Genomic DNA, 19,877 nt, shown 5'->3' on the forward strand with positions numbered 1-19,877 from the left:
AAAGGCATCGAGCAGAACAGACAGGAAGCATCACCAAGAAAATGATGCCTAAACCCACCCCGCGGCGGAGATCCCGGCCGCACAGAAACATGAGACAAAACAGGGCGTAACTTAAAAAGTGAAGAAACGGGGGCGCCTGGGAAGCGTCCGACTCTTGATCTCAGCTTGGGTCTTAATCTCAGGGTCGTGAGTTCAAAAAGTGAAAAAAACCAGAACTGTCCTTCTGTGCAGATGATATCATTTTTAAAACTCACACATCAGAGGAAAGCAACTGAAACATCCTCAGAACTCATGAGCGAGTTCAGACACCGGTCCTCTAAGAGTGGGCACTGGACCAGCAGCAGCGGTGGTCCTGGGGAACTTGCTAGAAATGCAGACGCTCAGGCCTGCCCCTAGACCTGCTGAGTCAGAACTTGGGGCGGGGGGTGGAGCCGTGTGTCTTTCAACAAACCGTCTAGGTGATTCTGACGGGTGCAAACAAGGAATCCCATTGAAAAACCACATGTAAATAAATAGCTGGAAAAAAAAAAGATTCTGGTCACCATGCAACAGATGTCGTGATAAATATGTGCGTTCTCGGGGCTCAGTCGGATAAAGGTTGGACATTTGATCTCAGCTCAGATCACGGTCTCATGGTTCATGTGATCGAGCCTCACATCGGGCTCTTTGCTGATGGCACGGAGCCTGCTTGGGATGCTCTCCGTCTCTCACAAATAAAATAAAACTTAAAAAATATATATATATGCGCATTCTCCACATGGGTGTGGAGTGTGAGTTTTGGCATTGGGTGTGAGTTTTAACAGCTTCGTTGGGATCTAACTCATACCATATAATTCACCCACTAAGAGTAGACAACCCAATGGTTTTCGGCACATTCACAGGTAATCTACAACGATCACCACAGTCTGCTTGAGAACATTTTCATCACCCCTGAAATAGACCCTTCCCCTTCAGCGCTTACTCCCTGTCCCTCACTCCCCTCCAGCTCCGCCTTGGACAACCCTTAGTCTACTTCCTGTCTCTACAGATTTGCTTATCCCGGACACTTCATATAAATGGAATCACATGCCCTGTGGCCTGGGGTGCCTGGCTTCCTTCGCTTCCAGAACATCTCCAGGGTTCTACCACGTTGTATCGTGTGTCAGCGTTTCGTTCCTTTTGACGGCCAGGCAATATTCCACCGCCTGGAGAGACCATATTTTGTTTACCCATTGAGGACTGTTTTCCTCCAATAAAGGGAGCTGGGCCCACGGCAAAGTGGATGGGGGGTGAGCCTGAGGCCAGGCTTCGGGGCTTCCTGAGCTGAATTATCTTGGACAATTCACTCGTGTCTTTGAGTGTCAGTTTTCCCACCGTTCAGAGGGGTGACCGCCCTGCCCGAGACCCAGGCCCGCCTCCCCTGGTGTCCGGGGGAGCCTCACCCCGGGGTACCTGACATGACTGCCGGCCGCGAGCCATCTTTGGATTGACAAGAAGGAGAACCACACCTGCTAGCATCTGGACGTGGACGGAGAGGCCAGAGGAAGCTGCTGACAACCCAGAGCGGGACGGTTCCCAAACTCCGGAGCAGGGACCTGCCAACACCGACCCTGAAGGGCTCCCTCTAGCTGGCCTTCCAAGAGTTTGACGGAGGACAAAAGTACGTGAACCCCAGACCTGTCCAAGCCCAAGATGACATTAGGACAGATTCTAAAACGGAACCTCTAGGTCCTGCTGGCCCTGATGTAGCCACCAGGCCCCCGCCGCCCGAAAGTCACCCCTGGCGGGCAGACACGGGGCAGATCACCACGAGAGGGTCAAGGCACCGTGAGGCCCGAAGCCCTGGCGTGTGTGTGAGCAGGAGGACAGCACGGAGGGCAGCCAGCAGAGCAGGGGACGGCCAGGAAGCTGTCCTAAGGAAGGGGATGTCCAAAGCACCGGCTGAAGAATGGGGGGAGGGCATCTGAATGGAGAGAAGCTGGCAAGGAGGGCGAGCCCTCCTAGTGAGGCCCCTGGATTTAAGAGAACAGAAGGAAAGAGCACGGGGCATTTAGGGAAGTACTTCTCAGCCTGGGTGGACATGTGGCAATGTCTGGAGGGAGACAGGTTTAGTTATCACAATTAGGAGGTGGGGGTACCAGGGGTAGAGGTGAGAGCTGCTGGTAAACATTCTACAGCGCACAGGACAGCTCCCCGCAATGGAGAACAATCTGGTCCAAAGTGCCGAGAGTGCCGTGGTTGAGAAAGCCTGATTTCAAGCTTCAGATGATTGTGACCACGTGCAGGTCTGGAGAAGAGGGTGGTGTAGACAAGGGAGGCTGGGAGCAGCCCTGAGGAGCCTAGATGGTCTCCCAGACTAATGGGGAGCCACAGAAGGTGTTAGGTGGAGGGGCGACCCCTCTGATCTGCATTTCAGATGCATCTTCTGGGCCTCAGAATGGAGAATGAACGGACAGGGGGTCTTCTGATGCTACCACACTGGCAGGAAAGTGGCCTTTCTTTGTTAAGGGCAGGACATGGGCTACCAGAGATCTGCTAGTCAGAGCAGGTGTGGGCTCTTCTTCGGACAGATTCCCATCAGGCAGTGTGTGTTCGCCCTCAGACAGGGTGCCCATAGGGCAGAGGCAGGGCCTGGAACTACACACCCCGGGGCTTCCCGAATCCTTCCTGGCTCCGGTCGCATTGGGGGTGACCGCAGCCCCTTGCCCAGTGCTGCCCAGCCCCCATCGATACACAGCTGTTGACAAACCCCATTTTTTCTTGCCATTGGTCTCTCGGAGGTGTTGGGCTTAGGTGAACACCTCATGGGACCCCCTCTGAGGGGCACTGGCTTCCATCCCCCTCCCCCCGTGCCCCAAAACAGCTGGGGTTCCCCCCCATGGCTCTTTTCACCCACCTCCTCATTACCTTACTCCACAGACACTCTGGCAGGCTAGGCTGGGCTGGGCTGGGTTGGGTTGGGGTTTCACAGAGCCTGGCCTCCCTCAAACACTTAGTAGATTTCCTGTCAATTCCATGATGGAGGGAGACAGGAAGTAGATTTCCTGTCAATTCCACCATCCAGGGAGACAGGAAGTAGATTTCCTGTCAATTCCATGATGGAGGGAGACAAGAAATAGATTTCCCATCAATTCCACGATCTAGGGCCATCTAGGGGAGAAGACCCAACTGTCCCGGAGGAGCCCACAGCCGGGAGGCCAGGCGTGGCAGCAGTGACAAGGTGAGGCAGGTGCTCTGATAAAGGGAGGCCAAGGAATTCAGAGATGTAGAGCACACCTGCACTGCGCTATCAGGGAGGGCTTCTTGGAGGAGGTGACCAAGAGGCTACGTGTTGTAGAATGAGCAGGAGGTAATCAGGCAGACGTGGGGCAGTTGTGATGTGTTCCCGCAGAAGGGGAGGGAGCAATAGAGGCTGCCCAGGGGTGAGGGGGAAGGTAGGGGTGGGCTGGGCAGCTGCCAGTGTTCAGGGTAACGGGCACCGCGGCCGTCGCTGCTCAGCATCTTCCCCATCTTCCCTTGCTGCAGCCCTCCTCCACCAGGGATCGTTCCAGGAACCCAGGCCTGTGCTAGCCAGGGCATGGCCGTCCCCTCACCACAGGGGTGACCCAGTTCCGGCCCGTGAGAGGCCACGGCGTGTTTGTTAGGGACAGATTCGTGACTGCCATTCATACCAGAAGAGGAGAGCTGAAAGCCGCCAATGAGAGCTAAGAAAGGGGCACACCACCAGCTGGACAGCCCTCCCCCCGCCCCCGCGAGAGTCCCCTGGCCGTGTCCAGGGAAGCCGGTACCTGTGACCAAGCGGCCAGGGGACTGGGAGGAACTTCTGCTCTTCCACGTGAAGCAACAGCTTCACTTTCCCTGCAGGGGCCGGCAGGAATGGGGAGCCCGTGAAGCCAAGGTCTGGGGTGAAGGGCAGAGACACGGCCGGTAGCCAGGAGAGAGGGGTTTCCACACGAGACAGGCTCGACAAGATCTTTGTCGCTGACTGTGGGTCACGGAATTGACTGGAAGCCCACGAAGCGATGAAGAGGGAGGGTGTCAAAGAAACCCTGAGCGCGGCTGACAACAGCCTGGTAGCCCGCGTGCCAGCGGACCCTGGGCCCCACCTCGGCACCTGCCGCCCGTGGCTGCTGGGTGGAGGCAGGCCTAGGAGGGACCCTTGCAGCCACCTTGGAGGACGGCAGTCAAGGGAGGGTCTCCCGAGGGGCCGACTGGGGACAGTGGACTCGGGCTGTTTCCCCCAAAGTGCACAGCACAGGCCGCTGGCCGGTTCCCAGGGAGCCCTGCCTGACCAGTGGCATGTGAGAAGTCCTATAGGCCAGGAGAGCTCAGCTGGCCTCTTCACAAACGAGAGCTTTTCACTGGCGTTTTCCCGCTCTCTCTCCCGTACTGTGTACTTCGGGTGTGTTGGTAAGTAGATGATTTACCTGTGGCTGCAGGTCACCGAACTATGAGGCTCGGTGGCCTGTAGGGCATGGAGGCATTTCACAAAGGCCCGCTGGGCCCGGACTGGACTCAATGGCGAGTTGTGCCTTTTGGGCGCCTGGCTTCCAGAAGGAGCTATCTGGATGTCAAGTATAAGAGAGGAGTTCGTGTTGACCTTGAAGATGGTGCCCATACATACTCCATCAGGACCTGGATGTGGTACTTTGTAGTTCACAGCATCTTCCGCTGGGGTGGGGGCAATGCCTAGCATGTATTAGATGCTTAATAAAATGGACTGCAGGTGCACGTGTGAACACCAGGCTGACAAAGGTGGGGTCCATGCATGTTTCAGCCTCCAGTCTACCTCCACACCATGCGGTCTGGGGACTGGCCATCTCCAAGCATACACCCTGAATATTCCAGCCTGATCACAACAGCTCCATCGATAGTCAGTGAGGACTGCGGTGACCCAGGCGTCAGCAAACAGCCTTCCCCTGACCACAAGAATGGATCCAACAATGGGCATAGTACCCAGTTTAGCCCACTGAAAAGGGGCTAAGGGGATATCTCCCGGGAGCTTCTGGGAAAGTTTTCTTTATTCTCTCTGCCTCTTCTCCTTCTGGATGTTTCTGTAGGGGTGAGCATATACCTGCTGCAGCCATCCTGCTATCTGAGGACGGGGCCCACATGTGGGGGAGACAGAGCTGGGAGAACTGCAGGGAAAGGGATCCAGGCCCCTGAATCAAGCCACACCTGCAACCCACCTGCCCTTAGCCTGAAGCATAACCTTATTGTTTAAGTCAGTGTGGGTCAGGTTTCCTGGTCACTTGTAGCCCAGAGCATCCCACTGGATGGCCTGCGTGAGAGTGGAACAGAGACAGATAGGGGAGGAGCAAGCCACACAGCCTCATCCTGGAGGCCTCAAAGGGACGACAAGGAATTTGGACCTCACCTCAAGGGCTGGGTTGGGGGGCAGGAAGAAGGAGGAAGTTAAGCAAGGTGATGACTGAATCAGCAGTCTTGACAAATCGCTTTGTTGCATAGAAAATGGATTTCAGGGCCCAGATTGGAAGCAGGGGACAAGTGAGTGGGTTTTTATAGTCAACAGGCTACAGCGAATACAGCAGAGGCCCTCTGGCTGCCGGGCTCCTAGGTTCCCCAGACCCCCGGGGTGCCGTTTTCCCTGGGGGTACTGGCTTCGGGAAGTGAGAATGGCAGGGGTTTGCCTTGTATTCTGAACGACACTTCAGAACATCATCTGGGAAGAATATGGCTTCTAGACCCCGCAGCTCAAGACCCACCGGAAGCAGAGAGGGGGTGAGGGCCTAGGGAGTCACCTGCTCATCCCCTAAATGGGATTCCACCCTCCCACGGCCTCCCTGAACCGAGTGAATGCCCCCCTTTTGAAGTGGGTCTTCCCCCAGGAGCGGCAGAGTTGTTCTGAGTTCTGTGAGCCTCTCTAGCGAATTAATCAAACCCAAGGAAGGGATGGGATGACTTCTGATGTACAGCCAGTGGGGTCAGAAGCACAGGTGAACTGATGGCTGGCGTCCTGAGTTAGAGGAGGTCGTTGGGACCTCCAGGCCACCAACAGCTGGCACAGGCGGTCTTGTAGGACCGAGCCTCTAACCTGAGGAACCTGCTGCTGTCTCTGGCCGACGGTGTCAGAATTGTGTTAAATCGTAGACAGCCCGCTGGTGCCACCGAGAACTGTCAGGTGGGTGAACCCCCCTCTCCTACATTGGAGATTGATGCTCAGACCCCACCACCAAGAGAGAAGACAGCCCCGCATAGAAGACAAGAAAGAGAAGGTCTAGGTCTGGCCGGGAGTCTAGGCCACCCATGGCACCGTGGCCATTCATCTCGCATTTTGGAATCACCCACTGTGTGCCAGGCACTGGTTTAAGTGCCAGGAGATAGACCCGTGGCGCATAGGCAAGCCTGCCCTCGGGGGCTCATGGCACAGGTCACTGTCCGACGACCAGCAGCACAAGGAAAGGCAGTGTGAGGCAGGGACAGTGGGGCCTCGGTCCCCAGGCTTCGGGACTTACCAGTGTCCTTTCATTTAGGAGGCGGAAACAGATTTATTCACACACACACACACACACACACGCTGGCTGGCACTTTCACCGTGTGCTCCCAGGTCTGTGAGATGTAGAGAAGGATACAGACCCCTTATTCTGCCTGTGAACTTCAACACTTTACAAGGTGAAGATGTGGCAGCAAAAGTCTGCAAAGCCTTTTCAGACGGTAAGCCCTGGGCTCTGCCCTCGTGCCCGGAGCCACGCCGCACGTGTCCGCGACGGGGCAGCTGTGAGGGGCCGCCTCTCAGCCAAATTTCTAAAACCGGAAGCTTGGCCCAAACCTGTAGCCAGGAGGGGATGGGGAGGGGACAGAGGGAGCCGAGCGTGGAGACGGGATCAGGGGTCCCGTTCGGACTGCTGCCAGCCCTGCGGCTCTCCGCAGCCGCGTGACCTCTCCTGCGGTCCGTTTCCCCCGGGGGTAGAGCCCGGGGGTTGGCTCCAGAATCTTTATAGCACAGCTGCTGCCCTCTCTGGGCCATGCGGCGGGCAGCCGTGGCTGTGAGAAGGGAGGAGAGCATTTCAACCCGGTCCGGAAGCAGGAGTAGAATTCTGATGGTAGAAAAGCTGGAAGGGCCATAGGGACAATAGGAGCCCTCTGCTCCAAGGGGAGAGTTCAAATGCACCAGTGTTTGGGGATGTGAAAAGCCTCTGGGTCTGGTGCAGTGGAGGGGCGAAATAAAGCTGGAGACCTACTTTGGAGCCTGCCCTGGAGGGCCTTGAGCGCCAAGCTATTAGTCTGGGGCTGGGGAGGCGCCACGGGGGTGGGGCTCTGGCTCTCACCTCCCGTAGCCACACCGGTGCAAGATAGGGGTGGCAGCCGGTGCTCCCGGGGGGCTCCAGTTCCCCTGTCACCTGGCTGGGCCTCCGCTCCCTGTCACCACTGGGCCCGAGCGTGACCCGCCCCCTCAATTCTAGCAAAGGAGCCCGACGAGTCGAATATGGCAGAGACGAGGCCGCTGGCTTCAAACCCGGCTTCCTGACCGTTGAGCCAGCACGCATGCCGGTGGCAACTGGCCCCAGCCCGGGTATCGGCCCCTTCGGCCAGAGCTGGGCTGCCGCCGTGGCAAGTGCAGGTCTCGTGTTCCCAGCCGAGCCCTCGTCAACAGGCATCACGTTTGTGCTGGGAAAGAAACCATGTGGCTGCCGGCAGGTGCCCCGTTCGGGGCTCTCTTTCCCTCCCGGCCAGCGGTGGCTCGTTCCCGGAGGAGGAGGGACGCTGCCCCCGCAGGGTGTCTGGAGTCCCACGCCGACCTCCCTTTAGGCGTGCGACCGCGGGCAATTTACACAGCAGTCTCATCTGATGCCGGGGCGGGCACACCTTTCCGGCCGGTAGTGGAGAGGGGGGAGGTAAAGTCACGATTCCGGCTGGCACCCAGGCTTAGTGACAGCCTCGGAAACAATGAGACGACAGAGCACAGCCTCCCGATTCTTGTTTTCTGTTTGTTTTTTGTTCCCCCCTTTTGGAAACCCACAGCATCCCTGTAGCCCTGTAGTCTTAGGTTGGTACAAGCCGAGAGCGGCATTTGAGAGGGGGGCTCCCCCTTAGGTTACGAGCACAGCTGAAATCCCCTTACATATCTGCGGGCAAAGACATTCCTGTGAGCACGGAGCATGGGGCTGTCTTGTCTCTGGGGAAAGGTGGGAGGTCTTTCTGGAAACACCTGTCCCCGGTTTCCCAGGAGATGTCAGGAGGCTCCCGGAGACATTTAATTATCTTCCTGCTCGGCAGCGGGGAGGCCCCGGCCTGGCTGGGGCTGCGGAGGAGCAAGGCAGCCCCTTCCCAGCCCGGGCCAGGGGCAGGCAAGGCCCCCTGCCTTCTAAGCATTCCCCACCCTGGCCCATCATCCACCCAAACGCCCCCCGTTCGCAGGCCCCCTTTGAATCGGGCAATGTGCACCCATTACCGTAACCCTGGGCCCTTGCTGGAGTCTACCCTGCCTCTGTCAGGAGTTTTCAGGAAGCGTTAAGTAATTTCAGGCCTTGCCATTCTCATAGATTCCCCCCCCCAACCCCCATTTTCTGGGTATTTTGTCTCACTGTTTGATGTGGTACCTCGAGGCCCCAGATGGCAGGTTTTATGCCCCAGACACCTCCTACAAATGCCAACAGGGCTCTTGAACTCTGCGTGGCCGTGGCCCGAGCATCTGGTCTGAGGCTGTTCGCCCAAGGAAATGTGTTTTCCTTCTCATTCTTTCCTTAAAAAAACACCACCACCAGAACCGGTCCATCTGGAATGACGGCTTCTCACACCATGGGGAAGCTCTCGGGGATGCTAGGGGAGATGCTCTGGGGGGCCCTGAGTTCTCATGGAGATGGGGAGGTGGGGGGGGAGGGGAGAGCATCGTGACCGGGCTGTGGGGGGGGGGGGGCACAGGCCGTGGGCACAGCTCCCACCTCTGCCACCAAGGAGTGGCCTGGCCACCAGCCTGTTGCTTCTACTGTCTGGGCCCCCGTTTCCTTATCTGTAAAACCGAAGATAATTCCCTCGGGATTTGTTTTCACACACACACACACACACACACACACCCAGTCTTGCACTCCAAGTTCTGTATTTTCAAAATGGCACTCAATGCTCCCAATGTTGTGAGAACGAAGGGAACCCCCAATCCGGCTGTGAACTTCGGGCCTTTCATTACCCCCCCCCCCCCCGCCGCTCACTCAACTGCACGATTTGCCACCTCAGTTTTCCCATCAGCGCAATGGGGGGACAGGTGGACTCGACCATGCCTATTTTTCTTTTAACTTGGATATTCTGCGTTTCCAAGAAACATTGCTCTCTCTTTCGTTCTCAGAAATGAACGAGGCCCAAAAAGTTTCTCAGAATCACCCAAGTCCAAGGAAAGGATGCTAGGCCCCAGGCCCAGGACCAGGGAGGTTCGGTGAGACTCGGGACCAGAGGTCAGGAAAGGAGGGAGAGACTGGTTTGCAAAGAGGCGTGGGGACTGCAGAGACACTGATGCAGGAAACCGGGACTCGGGGACTCTCGGAAGGAAAGAAAGGGGGGGGAGCCGTGACCCCCAGGGACACAAGTCTCCCCACACTCCTGTCTTTGCTCAGGATGCCCCTGGTGCTGGCACGGTCCTTTCTGCTCCTACTCACTCTCCAAGGCCTGACTGAGCTCCCACTTCCCAACAGCCCCGGGGGCGGGGGTGGTGGGGGCACACTGTTACTGCAGAGAAATATTTTAGGCTCTGAGGACCACGTGATCTCCTCCACAACTCCTCACCTCTGCCCCTGTAGCTGAGAGCGGCCCGAGAGGATCTGAGAAATGGGCGTGGCTGTGCCACGAAGACTTTATTTGAATTTCAGACACTTTTCATGGGCCACAAAATGTTATTCTTTCTTTGATTATTTTTTAAGCATTTACAAATGTGGGAAACGTCCTTACCCCAGGGACTGTACATGTGCGGGGGGGCGGGCCATAGTGTGCCAGCCGCCGTTCTGGCCTCTTGATAACTGAAAGTGTGGCTCAAGGATCAGCCCCGGGGTTCCTGGAAGGTGGCGGGCCGTGTCTGGGAGTTTGAGGAGAAGGCAGAATTTCAGGGGCCCAGGCAGATCTACGGATTCAAAGCCTGCATTCTGGCAGGCTCTCCAGCTGACTCGTGTGCACGTTCAAGTTTTTAAAAGATTCTGATGCCAGGCTGTCCCCCGAGGATTCTAATGTAATGGGTGTGGGCGCAGCCTGGACCCAGGTGGTTCTACTGTGCCCTGGAAAGATTCCCCGTCGTGGGGGGGTGGGGGGTGAGGGTCCCCACAGCTCCGTGGCCACTCCTCCACAACAAGCCTGTCGCTCTCTGAGCTCCTCTGACACCAGAATACCACCTAAGCCTAATTCATGAAGGGTCAGACAAATCACCGTCTCCAGATATGGTGTCCTCCCCCCCAGTAGATGAGCTGGGCTCCAGGATGCTTTTGTAGCCGTAAAGATACCCTCCCCTAACCCCCAGGTGAATCAACAGGAAGGACCCTCCCAATCCGGGGTCCTCCTGGCCTCCCCCCATGGGGAAACTTGTTCCCCCACTCAGGCATCAGAGCCCCCCCCACCGAGGCTAGGTCCACACAGACCAGGACCCCACGCAACAAGCCCCCTTCTCCCCACTTCTCCCCTTCCTGCTGAGTCCCCCAACCCCAGCCCCACCGGTCCTCTGCCCTCCTTGGGTCACCTGACCCAGTATTTCCCTGGTGAAACTTGGGGGAGGTGCACACAACACTGACTCAGGGCCTTGCGCCCCTCTTTCTCAAGGCCTCCTCTCCAAGTCCCCCTACCCACGTGGCAGCCTCCCACCCCCTGGAATCCCCAACACAACACGTTCACACCCTAGGCTTCGAAATCCTGGAAGGAGCCCCGAGAAATCATCCCTCCGTATGTATGTGGGAAAACCAGGGCCTGGAGAAGGGGAAAGACGGAGGAGGGTGGGGGGGGACCACCTACCCTCCTCCCCCACCATGGCTCCTCCCTGGGCATCAGCTGCCTCAGCCAGGGAAGGGAGAACAGAGCTCTGGGGTTCCTGGAAGAGAGACAGCCAGAGAGAGGGGCCTGCCGGGGCCAACTCCGTGCCAAGGGGACTTGACCGCCTTTGACTATATAAACAGTGTGGCCGTGCCCTGGCCCCACCCCTTGCCGCCCTGCATGCCCAGCCCAGACCCTGGAGGCCAGAGTGGACAGCTGTGTGGCTCACCTCCGTCTCAGCACACGGTGACAGAAATGACTGCCCTTTGCTGCGTGCCTACTATGCGCCAGGCACTGTGCTAAGCACCATGGTTCTCCGAGTTCATTCTGATATCTCCCTTTAAGGAATGATCGCAAGGAGGATCAGAGAGGTTCATCAACAGGCCTGAGACCACACAGCTACAAAGAAAGTGGCGAGGGAGGGACGCTAGAAAAAAAGTGTCGGAGCTCGAAGGCATCTCAGAGCGATCCTCCTCATTCTCTGGGCTTCAAGCCCACGTCTGTCTGTCTCTGTTCCTCTGGGGCCCTCAGACCAGGCTGCAAGTGGGCCACCTGTGCATGCTCAGCCTTGTCCATTCAGCTGATGCCTCCGAGGTGCTGGTTCTAGAAGGCAGGAGGAGCTGGAGGACGGGAACACCCACCCTCAGCACTTCTGGTCCACAGACCCTCCCCCCCCCCCCCCCCCCCCCCCCCCCCCCGCTTCTAGGCTCAGGCACATGCCTCTGCCCCAAGGCCAGCTTACAGCAGAGAGAACGCCTGGCCATTGGGATCTTCACCCCTGGGGCTGAATCCCTGCTCTGTGTGGTCCTGGGCCTCAGTTTTCTTCATCTGCAAAATGGGCATACCTATCCAGCAGGGTTGCTGGAAGGAATGGAAAAAAGTCCCGAATAGGGCTTCCCGCAGGTGGTGAATAAATGGTGACCACGCCACTGGGCGTCGCGAGCTCTGCGAACTCTCCCCCTCCAGGGAGCGAGCTTTTCCTCAGAAGGAAACAGAAGGAAGGAGTCGCCCGCACAGAGCCTCCTGGAATGTGGCAAGGCTTCTCGGTGCTGAACCCTGGGTACGAACCCTTCTTTAATTAGCTCTCAACTAAAAATAGCCCCTCCCCCACCCCCGCCCCCGGGGGCTGCACACCTCCTTCCTGGCCTGGCACCAGAGTGTGCCTAAGGCATGTCTGAGGGGTGGGGGGACCTCCGGCCTGTGACAGAACCTACGACACAGGTGGGTGCGCAGAGCAGGAGGCTTTATTGAAGGAGATACAGAACCGGGCGAGGGCTCCTGCCGTCGGCCAGACCGTGCCCTCCGTCACCCCACACTGCCCGTGACTCCTAGACACCCCCGCTCTCCCCCACCCCCCCCCACCCCCGGCTCCTGACAGCCGACAACAGAAAGGGGTCTTACCCAGCCTCACCAGGGGTGCCCGAGAGGGCCTCCAGAGTTCTGTTCAGGAGATCGTGGAGGGGACAAAGGACAGCCCCTCCCAGGAAGTCACTGATAGGCCCGCCACACCTGCCCCTCCGTCCGCTGGCCCAAGTCCGTCTGTGCCCGGAAGACCCTCGTCACTTGCAGCTCTGGAGCCGGGTCCTGTGGTGCTTCTCCTCGGTCAGGAGAGGGATGAAGGTGTCGCTGTGGGAGATCTTCAGCCGGCTGCTCCAGCTCGGCCCCTCCTCCCCCGCGGGCTCCGGCAGGAGGCTGTCCAGGTCGCTGCGGGAGCACCCCGCCTTGCCCTCAGCCGCGCCGCTGGAGTTGAGTTCCATCAGCTCGAGCTCGTGCTTGGCCGCTGTCTCCAGGACCCGCTGCTTGTTGTAGTACCTGACGAAGTTGTTGATGATGGGATGGATGGGCAGGGCGATGGCGATGACCCCGCACAGGAAGCTGATGGCCGCGTTGAGCTTGCCCAGGGTGGTCTTGGGGTAGATGTCCCCGTAGCCAACGGTGGTCATGGTGATGATGGCCCACCAGAAGGACTGGGGGATGCTCTTAAACAGGGTCTCGGGGTGGCTCTGCTCCATGGTGTAGCCCAGGGCCGAGAAGACAAAGATGCCCACGGCCAGGTACATGAGCAGCAGCCCTAGCTCCTTGAAGCTGCGCTTGAGGGCGTAGGTGAGCGTCTGCAGGCCCGAGGAGTGGCGGGCCAGCTTGAAGATGCGGGCGATGCGCATGATGCGCAGCGCCTGCACGGCCTGCTGCACGTTGGTCAGCTCCATCATGCGGGCGCCCAGGTGCGTGAGCGTGAGGCTCACGTAGAAGGGCAGGATGGCCAGCACGTCCACGATGTTCATGAAGGACAGGGCGAAGTGCAGCTTGTTGGGCGACGAGAAGAGGCGCAGCAGGTACTCCAGCGTGAACCAGCCGATGCACGCCGTCTCCACGTTCTCCAGCGTCGGGTGCTCCACGCGGTTGCCGTCGGCGTCCAGGACCTGCAGCTCGGGGATGGTGCCCACGCACATGACCACGGACGAGACGAGGATGAGCAGGAAGGACAGCACGGCCACCACCCGCGCCGGGCACGACGACTCGGGCTTCTCCAGGAACTTCCAGACGCACTTCTGGCAGCGCCCCCAGCGGCCCTCGGCCGAGTCGACGCCTAGGTCGTCCAGGATGAGCTGCACGCGGCGCGCGATCTCCTCCAGCTCCTCGCGCTTCTCGCTCAGGTGGCTCTTGCAGCAGTCGTCCAGGAACTTGAGGTCCACCTTCCAGAAGTCCATCTCGTTCTTGAAGCAGATGGGGCAGATGCCCTTCTTCATGTGCACCTCCCCGAAATAGTACACCTCGATGACACACTTGAAGGCGTCCGGGTCCCTGTCGAAGTAGAACTCGCGCTTCCCGGGGTCGTAGTCGTCGCACAGGGAGAAGATGGTGTCGTAGCCCCCCGCCAGGCAGCCGATGAGCTCCGCCAGCCGGGTCTCGGGGTACTGGCTGAGGAGGTCTCCGTACAGCACCTGCCGCACGCCCCCCACGTTGACCACGATCTCGATGTCGTCGCCGGCCCGGGAGCCCTGGCTGCCCGGCTCCGGGAGGCTGCGCTCCGCGGCCGCGTCCATCCTCCCGGCGAGCGCCCGCTCCGCCTCGGCTCCGCGCCCCGCCGCCGCCGCCGCCGCCAGTCCCGCAGGTGCCACCCGCGCGCCGCCCTCGGGGAAGCCCGCCCGGCGCCCGGCGCCCGGCTGCCTGGAAGGGCGGTCACAGCGGGCAGCAGGCGGCAGCGGCGCGCCGCGGGGGAGGCATGCACCCGGCGGCGGCGGGGCTCCGGGCGGGCATCGGGGCGCCGGGGCGCCGGGGCGCGCGGGGAGGGGGTGGGGGTGGGGGGCTCTGGCGGCCGCCGGCCTCGCCCTGGGCACTCACCCGGCTCCCGGGCGGCGCGACCCGCCGCCCCCGGCTCGGCCTCCCTGCAGGACTAGGGTCCCCCCGCGGGCGGCCGTCCTCCTCCTCCTCCTCGTCCTCCTCCGGCGGCGGCGGCGGCGGCGGGCTGCTCCCCGAGCCGCGCGGGTCCCCGCGAGCGCCTCCCGCGCGGGACGAGTCCCGGAGCTGCCGGACCCACGCAGTCCGCCCAGGCGTGCGGAGAGCGAACTTGGGCTCGCTTTGCCCGAGCCGGTTCCAAGCACAATAGGGATTCCAGCCTGACGTCAAGAGCCTTTCAGACTGTACCCTCTTCTGGTGAAATTCCGCAAGGCACGCGCGGCAGCGGCGGGGAGCGGCTTCACCCTCGGGCAACACCGCCCCAGCCGCCCCGGCGCGCGCCCGCCCGCCCGCCCCTCCGGGGGACGGTCACCGAGCGGCCCGGAGCCCCGGCTTTTAAAGCGGCCGGCGGCCCAGGCCCCAAAGTTCTGGCCCCGCGGCCGCCTGTTGCTTGGCAGGAATGCGTGCCCGTGCCCGAGAAAGCCCCTTCCGAGGCTGCTCCCGCCCGCGTCCGCGGTCCCTCCGGGTCTCCGACTCCCGCCCGGCCTCCCTGGTCCTTGAAGGCTCCCTACGACCCCCGCCGCTGCCCCTCGGGCCGTGGGCGCCACCTTTTCGCCTCCACCTCCACAGTGAACAGCGAGGACATCCAGTCCAGCCCCTGGAGGAGAGAAGGGACCTGGCCAAGGTCACACAGTGAAAAGGCAGTAGAGCCCGGTGTGGCCACTTCTTAATCCAGAAGCTTCCTGCAGTCCTGGCCGATTGATCTACCCAGGGTTAGCAGGTTGAAATCCCGCGGGGAGGCCCTAGCTGTCCACCACGTCCTGTTTTTCTGCAGCCCCCCCCCCCCCCCCCCCCCCGCCCACTACCACTGGCGGCCCCTGGGGCTCCTGCCTCCCCATTCCCCACTCCACCTCCGAGGCTTGCCTGCCCTTCCCACACCCTCCGCTGCGTCTCTCTTCGGGGTCGTGGCCACCGCTGTCTTTCAGCCGCTCACCTGCCTGAACCCTGGCAATAGCTGGCAGGATGATCTACACTGAAAATTACTGAACATCATCTGTGACCCAGAGACCGTGTGAAAAAAAAGATCCTAGAGGGAGAGGTGACTTAGACGAGCACAGAGGATTTTTAGGGCAGCAAAACTATCCCGTGTGATAGCATAATGGGGGATACGTATCTTTACGTATTTGTCAAACCCACAGGATGTACAACCGTGAGAGTGAACACCAGTGTAAAAACTATGGGCCCTGGGTGATAAGGTGCCACTGCAGGCTCGTCGATGGTAACGAACGTGCCACCCTGGTGGGGGATATTGATAGGGAAGCTGAGCGGTGCGGAGCAGGGGGTAGGCAGGAAATTTCTGCAAGTTCTTCTCAATTTTGCCGTGACTCTAATCTGCTCTGGAAAATAGTCTGTTAGGGGCGCCTGGGTGGCGCAGTCGGTTAAGCGTCCGACTTCAGCCAGGTCACGATCTCGCGGTCCGGGAGTTCGAGCCCCGCGTTGGGCTCTGGGCTGATGGCTCAGAGCCTGGAGCCTGTTTCCAATTCTGTGTCTCCCTCTCTCTCTGCCCCTCCCCCGTTCATACTCTGTCTCTCTCTGTCCCAAAAATAAATAAACGTTGAAAAAAAATTTAAAAAAAAAAAAAAGAAAATAGTCTGTTAGAAATATGATCCGTTGGGGCGCCTGGGTGGCTCAGTCGGTTGAGCGTCCGACGTCGGCTCAGGTCATGATCTCACGGTCCGTGAGTTCGAGCCCCGCCTCGGGCTCTGGGCTGACGTCTCGGAGCCCGGAGCCTGCTTCGGACCCTGTGTCTCCCTCTCTCTCTCTGACCATCCCCCGTTCACGCTCTGTCTCCCTCTGTCTCAAAAATAAATAAACGTTAAAAAAAAAATAAAAGAAAGTAAAAAAGAAATGCAATCCGTAGACTCATCATCAAGGAAACGGCGATCAAAACCACAACGAGACATCACCTCACACCTGTCAGCACGGCTAAAATCAAAAACACAAGAAACAAGTGTTGGCGAGGATGGGGAGGAAAAGGAAGCCTTAGGCAGTGTTGGTGGGAATGCAAACTGGTGCAGCCACAGCGGAAAACAGTGTGGCGTTTCCTCAAAAAATTAAAAATAGAATTACCCTCTCAGCCAGTAGTTCTGCTGCTCGGTACTACCTGGTAAGTATTACTAGGCATTTCCCCAAAGGATATGACAACACAGATTTGAAGAGATACACGCACCCCTATGTTTATAGCAGCCGTATTTACAATAGGCTTATTACTCGGAAATTTACTTATTTCCACATTACGGAAGCAGCCCAAGTGCCCGCCAACAGATGAATGGCTAAAGACGTGGTATACATATATACTATGCGATATTACTCAGCCATAAAAAAGAATGAAATCTTGCCATTTGCAACCACGTGGATGGAGCTAGAGAGTAAAATGTTAAGCAAAATGTCAGAGCAAGACAAATAGCACATGATTTCACTCATATGTGCAACTTAAGAAACAAAACAAATGAACAAAGGGAAAAAGAGGCAAACCAAAAACCAGACGCTTAGCTATGGAGACAAACGGGGGGGTTAGCAGAGGGGAGGAGGGGGGGAAGGGTGCGGTCGGTGAAGAGGACTGATGCTCATGCTGAGCACTGAGTAACGTATAGAATTGTTGATTGACTACACTATACAGCTGAAACTAATATAACACTGTGTGTTAACTCTACTGGAATTAAAACTTTTGCACACACACACACATATGCACACACAATTCTGTAGACTGTGGTTTTTTTACATAGAACTTAAAATGTTTATTTTTGAGAGAAGGCCTGTGTGCCTTCTCTCAAAGGGGAGGGGCAGAGAGAGGGACAGAGGATCTGAAGTGGGCTTCGCGCTGAGAGCAGAGAGCACGTGGCGGGGCTCAAACTCACGAACTGTAAGATCATGACCTGAGCCCAAGTCAGATGCTTAACCGACTGCGCCAGCCAGATGCCCCTAGCCGGGTTTGTTAACCCTTAGTTTCTATCCATTAATGGATTATGAAATCAAGTTCCTAGGTCACTGACGGCACTTTTTTTTTCTTTAATGAGTCAGTATCAAACATTGTATTAGGATACATCACACAAAATACATATCGTTTGGTGCAATGTCTTTTTACAAATTTCTGTCCTTTCCGCCTAAAATCAGCCTCACAACCTGTTACTGCAGAGTAAGAAGTTGAGATTCAGAAAGGTTGAGTAATAACAATATTTGCTTTGCGCTTGGCTCGGGTAATTTCCACATGCTTCTCTCTGAGGAAATAAGATGTCAGGTAACCCCCCAAGATCACCCGGCAGGTGGCAAAGCTGGGGGTCTGAACCGCCATCCCCTGCTGTCACAGCCCACAGCCGTCACCCGCCCGTGTTCTGGTCACACAACTGATAACAGTGGAGGTGCGATTTGAACTGAGACCTGCCGGGCACAAAGGCCGATTCTTCTGTCCAGTGTAGTCCAGCGCTGCCTCCTACCCACGCCCCATATTCATGTTACGGTTCCTACTCACATCACTGGCCTTCTCAGTTGCTCCCTAGTTAACCTACAGAATTACGTTCAAATTGCATCTTAGTGTAAGTTTAATGGGCTTTAAAACACGCATTCATTTATTCAAATATTTATTGAGCTCCAATGGAAAGCGCCCAAGGGCGCGCGCGCACACACACACACACACACACACACACACGCTCCACCCTGGCTATGGGAGCTGGGTTCATACTCCAGTAGAAAATATGTTTTTTTGTAACTAATACCTAGTTTGCAGTGAGAGAGTAGTGGAGAGGTGCCCCCAAGGAGTGGTGCTTCCTGAATTTCCCTACAGGGGGCGCCGAGGGGCGGCCCTGGATATCGTGGCAAGAAGTCGGAAGAGGAAGAGGCTGTGTTTGCTTAGGGCATTCGCTTGGCTTAGGTGTGCATTTGGGGGGTGTGATGGTGATCCCTCAGGAAGGTAGGGCCCCCCCCCCACTCCAGCCACCCTTCGGTATGGTCTCTAGATCCAAAGTCTCTGGGTTCCAGATCCCTTGCCGCTGCGGACTCGGGCGTCTGGAAGAGACTGCATGGAGGTTGAGCCCTGAGGTCTGAGGACCTCCCCAGTTTGCCTGTGCAGGGGTTACATGTCATTTGGAGGCGGGTCAGTACTGATGGGCAAAGCTGGAAACAGACCACATAGAGCCTAGTAGGTTCTGTGAGGAATCTGGACAGTCCATTTTTTAGAGCTCAGGTCACTCACTGCTCAGCAGTGGGTTGATTATGCAATTAATTTATTATTAACCAGCATTTTTTCCTGAGATAGTATAGAAAACGTCAGCGTACATGGGAGAAGCAGATGTAACATACAGCAGAGCAAATGTCAGCAGGCAGCTCACAGCTGAGCAGGCGCCACTGACAGCAGGTGCATGAGAGAGAGACAACTGTAAGTCACAGGTCAAGGCCAGGGAGGTATTTGCAGTCTGAGGGCTGGTAACAATGGGAGGGCAGGGAGGAGGACCCCTGCTGGAGGTGCTGAGGTCGTCCTGAAGCCAGAACCTACCAGGAGGGGAGAGGTGAGGCACAGGAACCCTGCCCTATAGGGAACAGCCCCAGCACCACAGAGAGGGGAGCAGAAGACTGCACCCACTCACCCCTCCAAACCTGCAAGCCCCACGCCCCAGCCTCTTAGCCTCCTTCCCAAAGCCTCACAAGCCTAGAGCCCTGTCTGCTGACAGGCTGGAGCACAGAAAGTCCTCCCTTCTCACCCCACCACGCTTTCCCCATGCACCTGATTCACACGGCGAGTCACGCTTGCAGGGCGGGTCTGTGGATTCCTCCGCACTGGGTGCTCTCCCTGGGCCTGTTTGGGGGAGGAATTGTGTCCTCCCCCGAATTCGTATGTTGAAGCCTTAACCCCCAATGTGACTGTGTTTGGAGATGGGGCCTTTAAGGAGATAACTAAAATTAAAAAGGTGAGGCCCTGATCTAATAAGATTAGTGTCCTTTTGAGAAAAGACTAACTAGTGATCTCTCTCTCTCTCTGCACACACACACAGAGGTAAACTATGTGAAGACACAGCAAGAAGGTGGTCATCTACAAGCCCGAGAGAGAGCCCTCACCAGAATCCATATCAGGACCTTGATCTCGGACTTCTGGCTGCCGGAAGGGTTTTGTTACGGCAGCCCAAGCAGACCAAGACATGCTTCCTCCTCCCTTACACCTGCCGCATCTTCCCTAGACCTCCCCCTTCTCCACCATGCTAGACACAGGCCCCTCCTCACTCTACCCCTACACCCAGTCCAGATTTTGTGGAGGGTTATGCTGGAATACCATAGGTTAAAAAAAATCCATTGGCTGTTTTCTCCTCAAGAGTCACTGATGTGTAGAAACTTGAGCCAGGAAGCTAGATGCATCAAGAACTTCCTGAGGGATCAAACCAGGAAAAAAAAAAATAGCCTGGACTTTTTGGCTAAAAATAGAGAGTATCTTGCTGTGGTGTATTCGTTCCTGCATATGACTTCTATTAGAATTGTACATTTCGTGATATCATAGG

General features: G+C 57.5%; 1 protein-coding gene across 1 annotated transcript; it reads right to left on the bottom strand.

Moving 5' to 3' along the window:
* Positions 1-12,307: 12,307 nt before the first annotated feature.
* On the bottom strand, positions 12,308-14,021 carry KCNF1 (potassium voltage-gated channel modifier subfamily F member 1). Its single transcript, XM_043604528.1, has one exon. It carries the CDS (start codon positions 13,980-13,982, stop codon positions 12,498-12,500), a length of 1,485 nt encoding a protein of 494 aa, XP_043460463.1. The 5' UTR covers positions 13,983-14,021; the 3' UTR covers positions 12,308-12,497.
* Positions 14,022-19,877: the final 5,856 nt, after the last annotated feature.

The sequence above is a fragment of the Prionailurus bengalensis genome, chromosome A3 (genome assembly GCF_016509475.1).
Source record: "Prionailurus bengalensis isolate Pbe53 chromosome A3, Fcat_Pben_1.1_paternal_pri, whole genome shotgun sequence".
Taxonomy (NCBI): domain Eukaryota; kingdom Metazoa; phylum Chordata; class Mammalia; order Carnivora; family Felidae; genus Prionailurus; species Prionailurus bengalensis.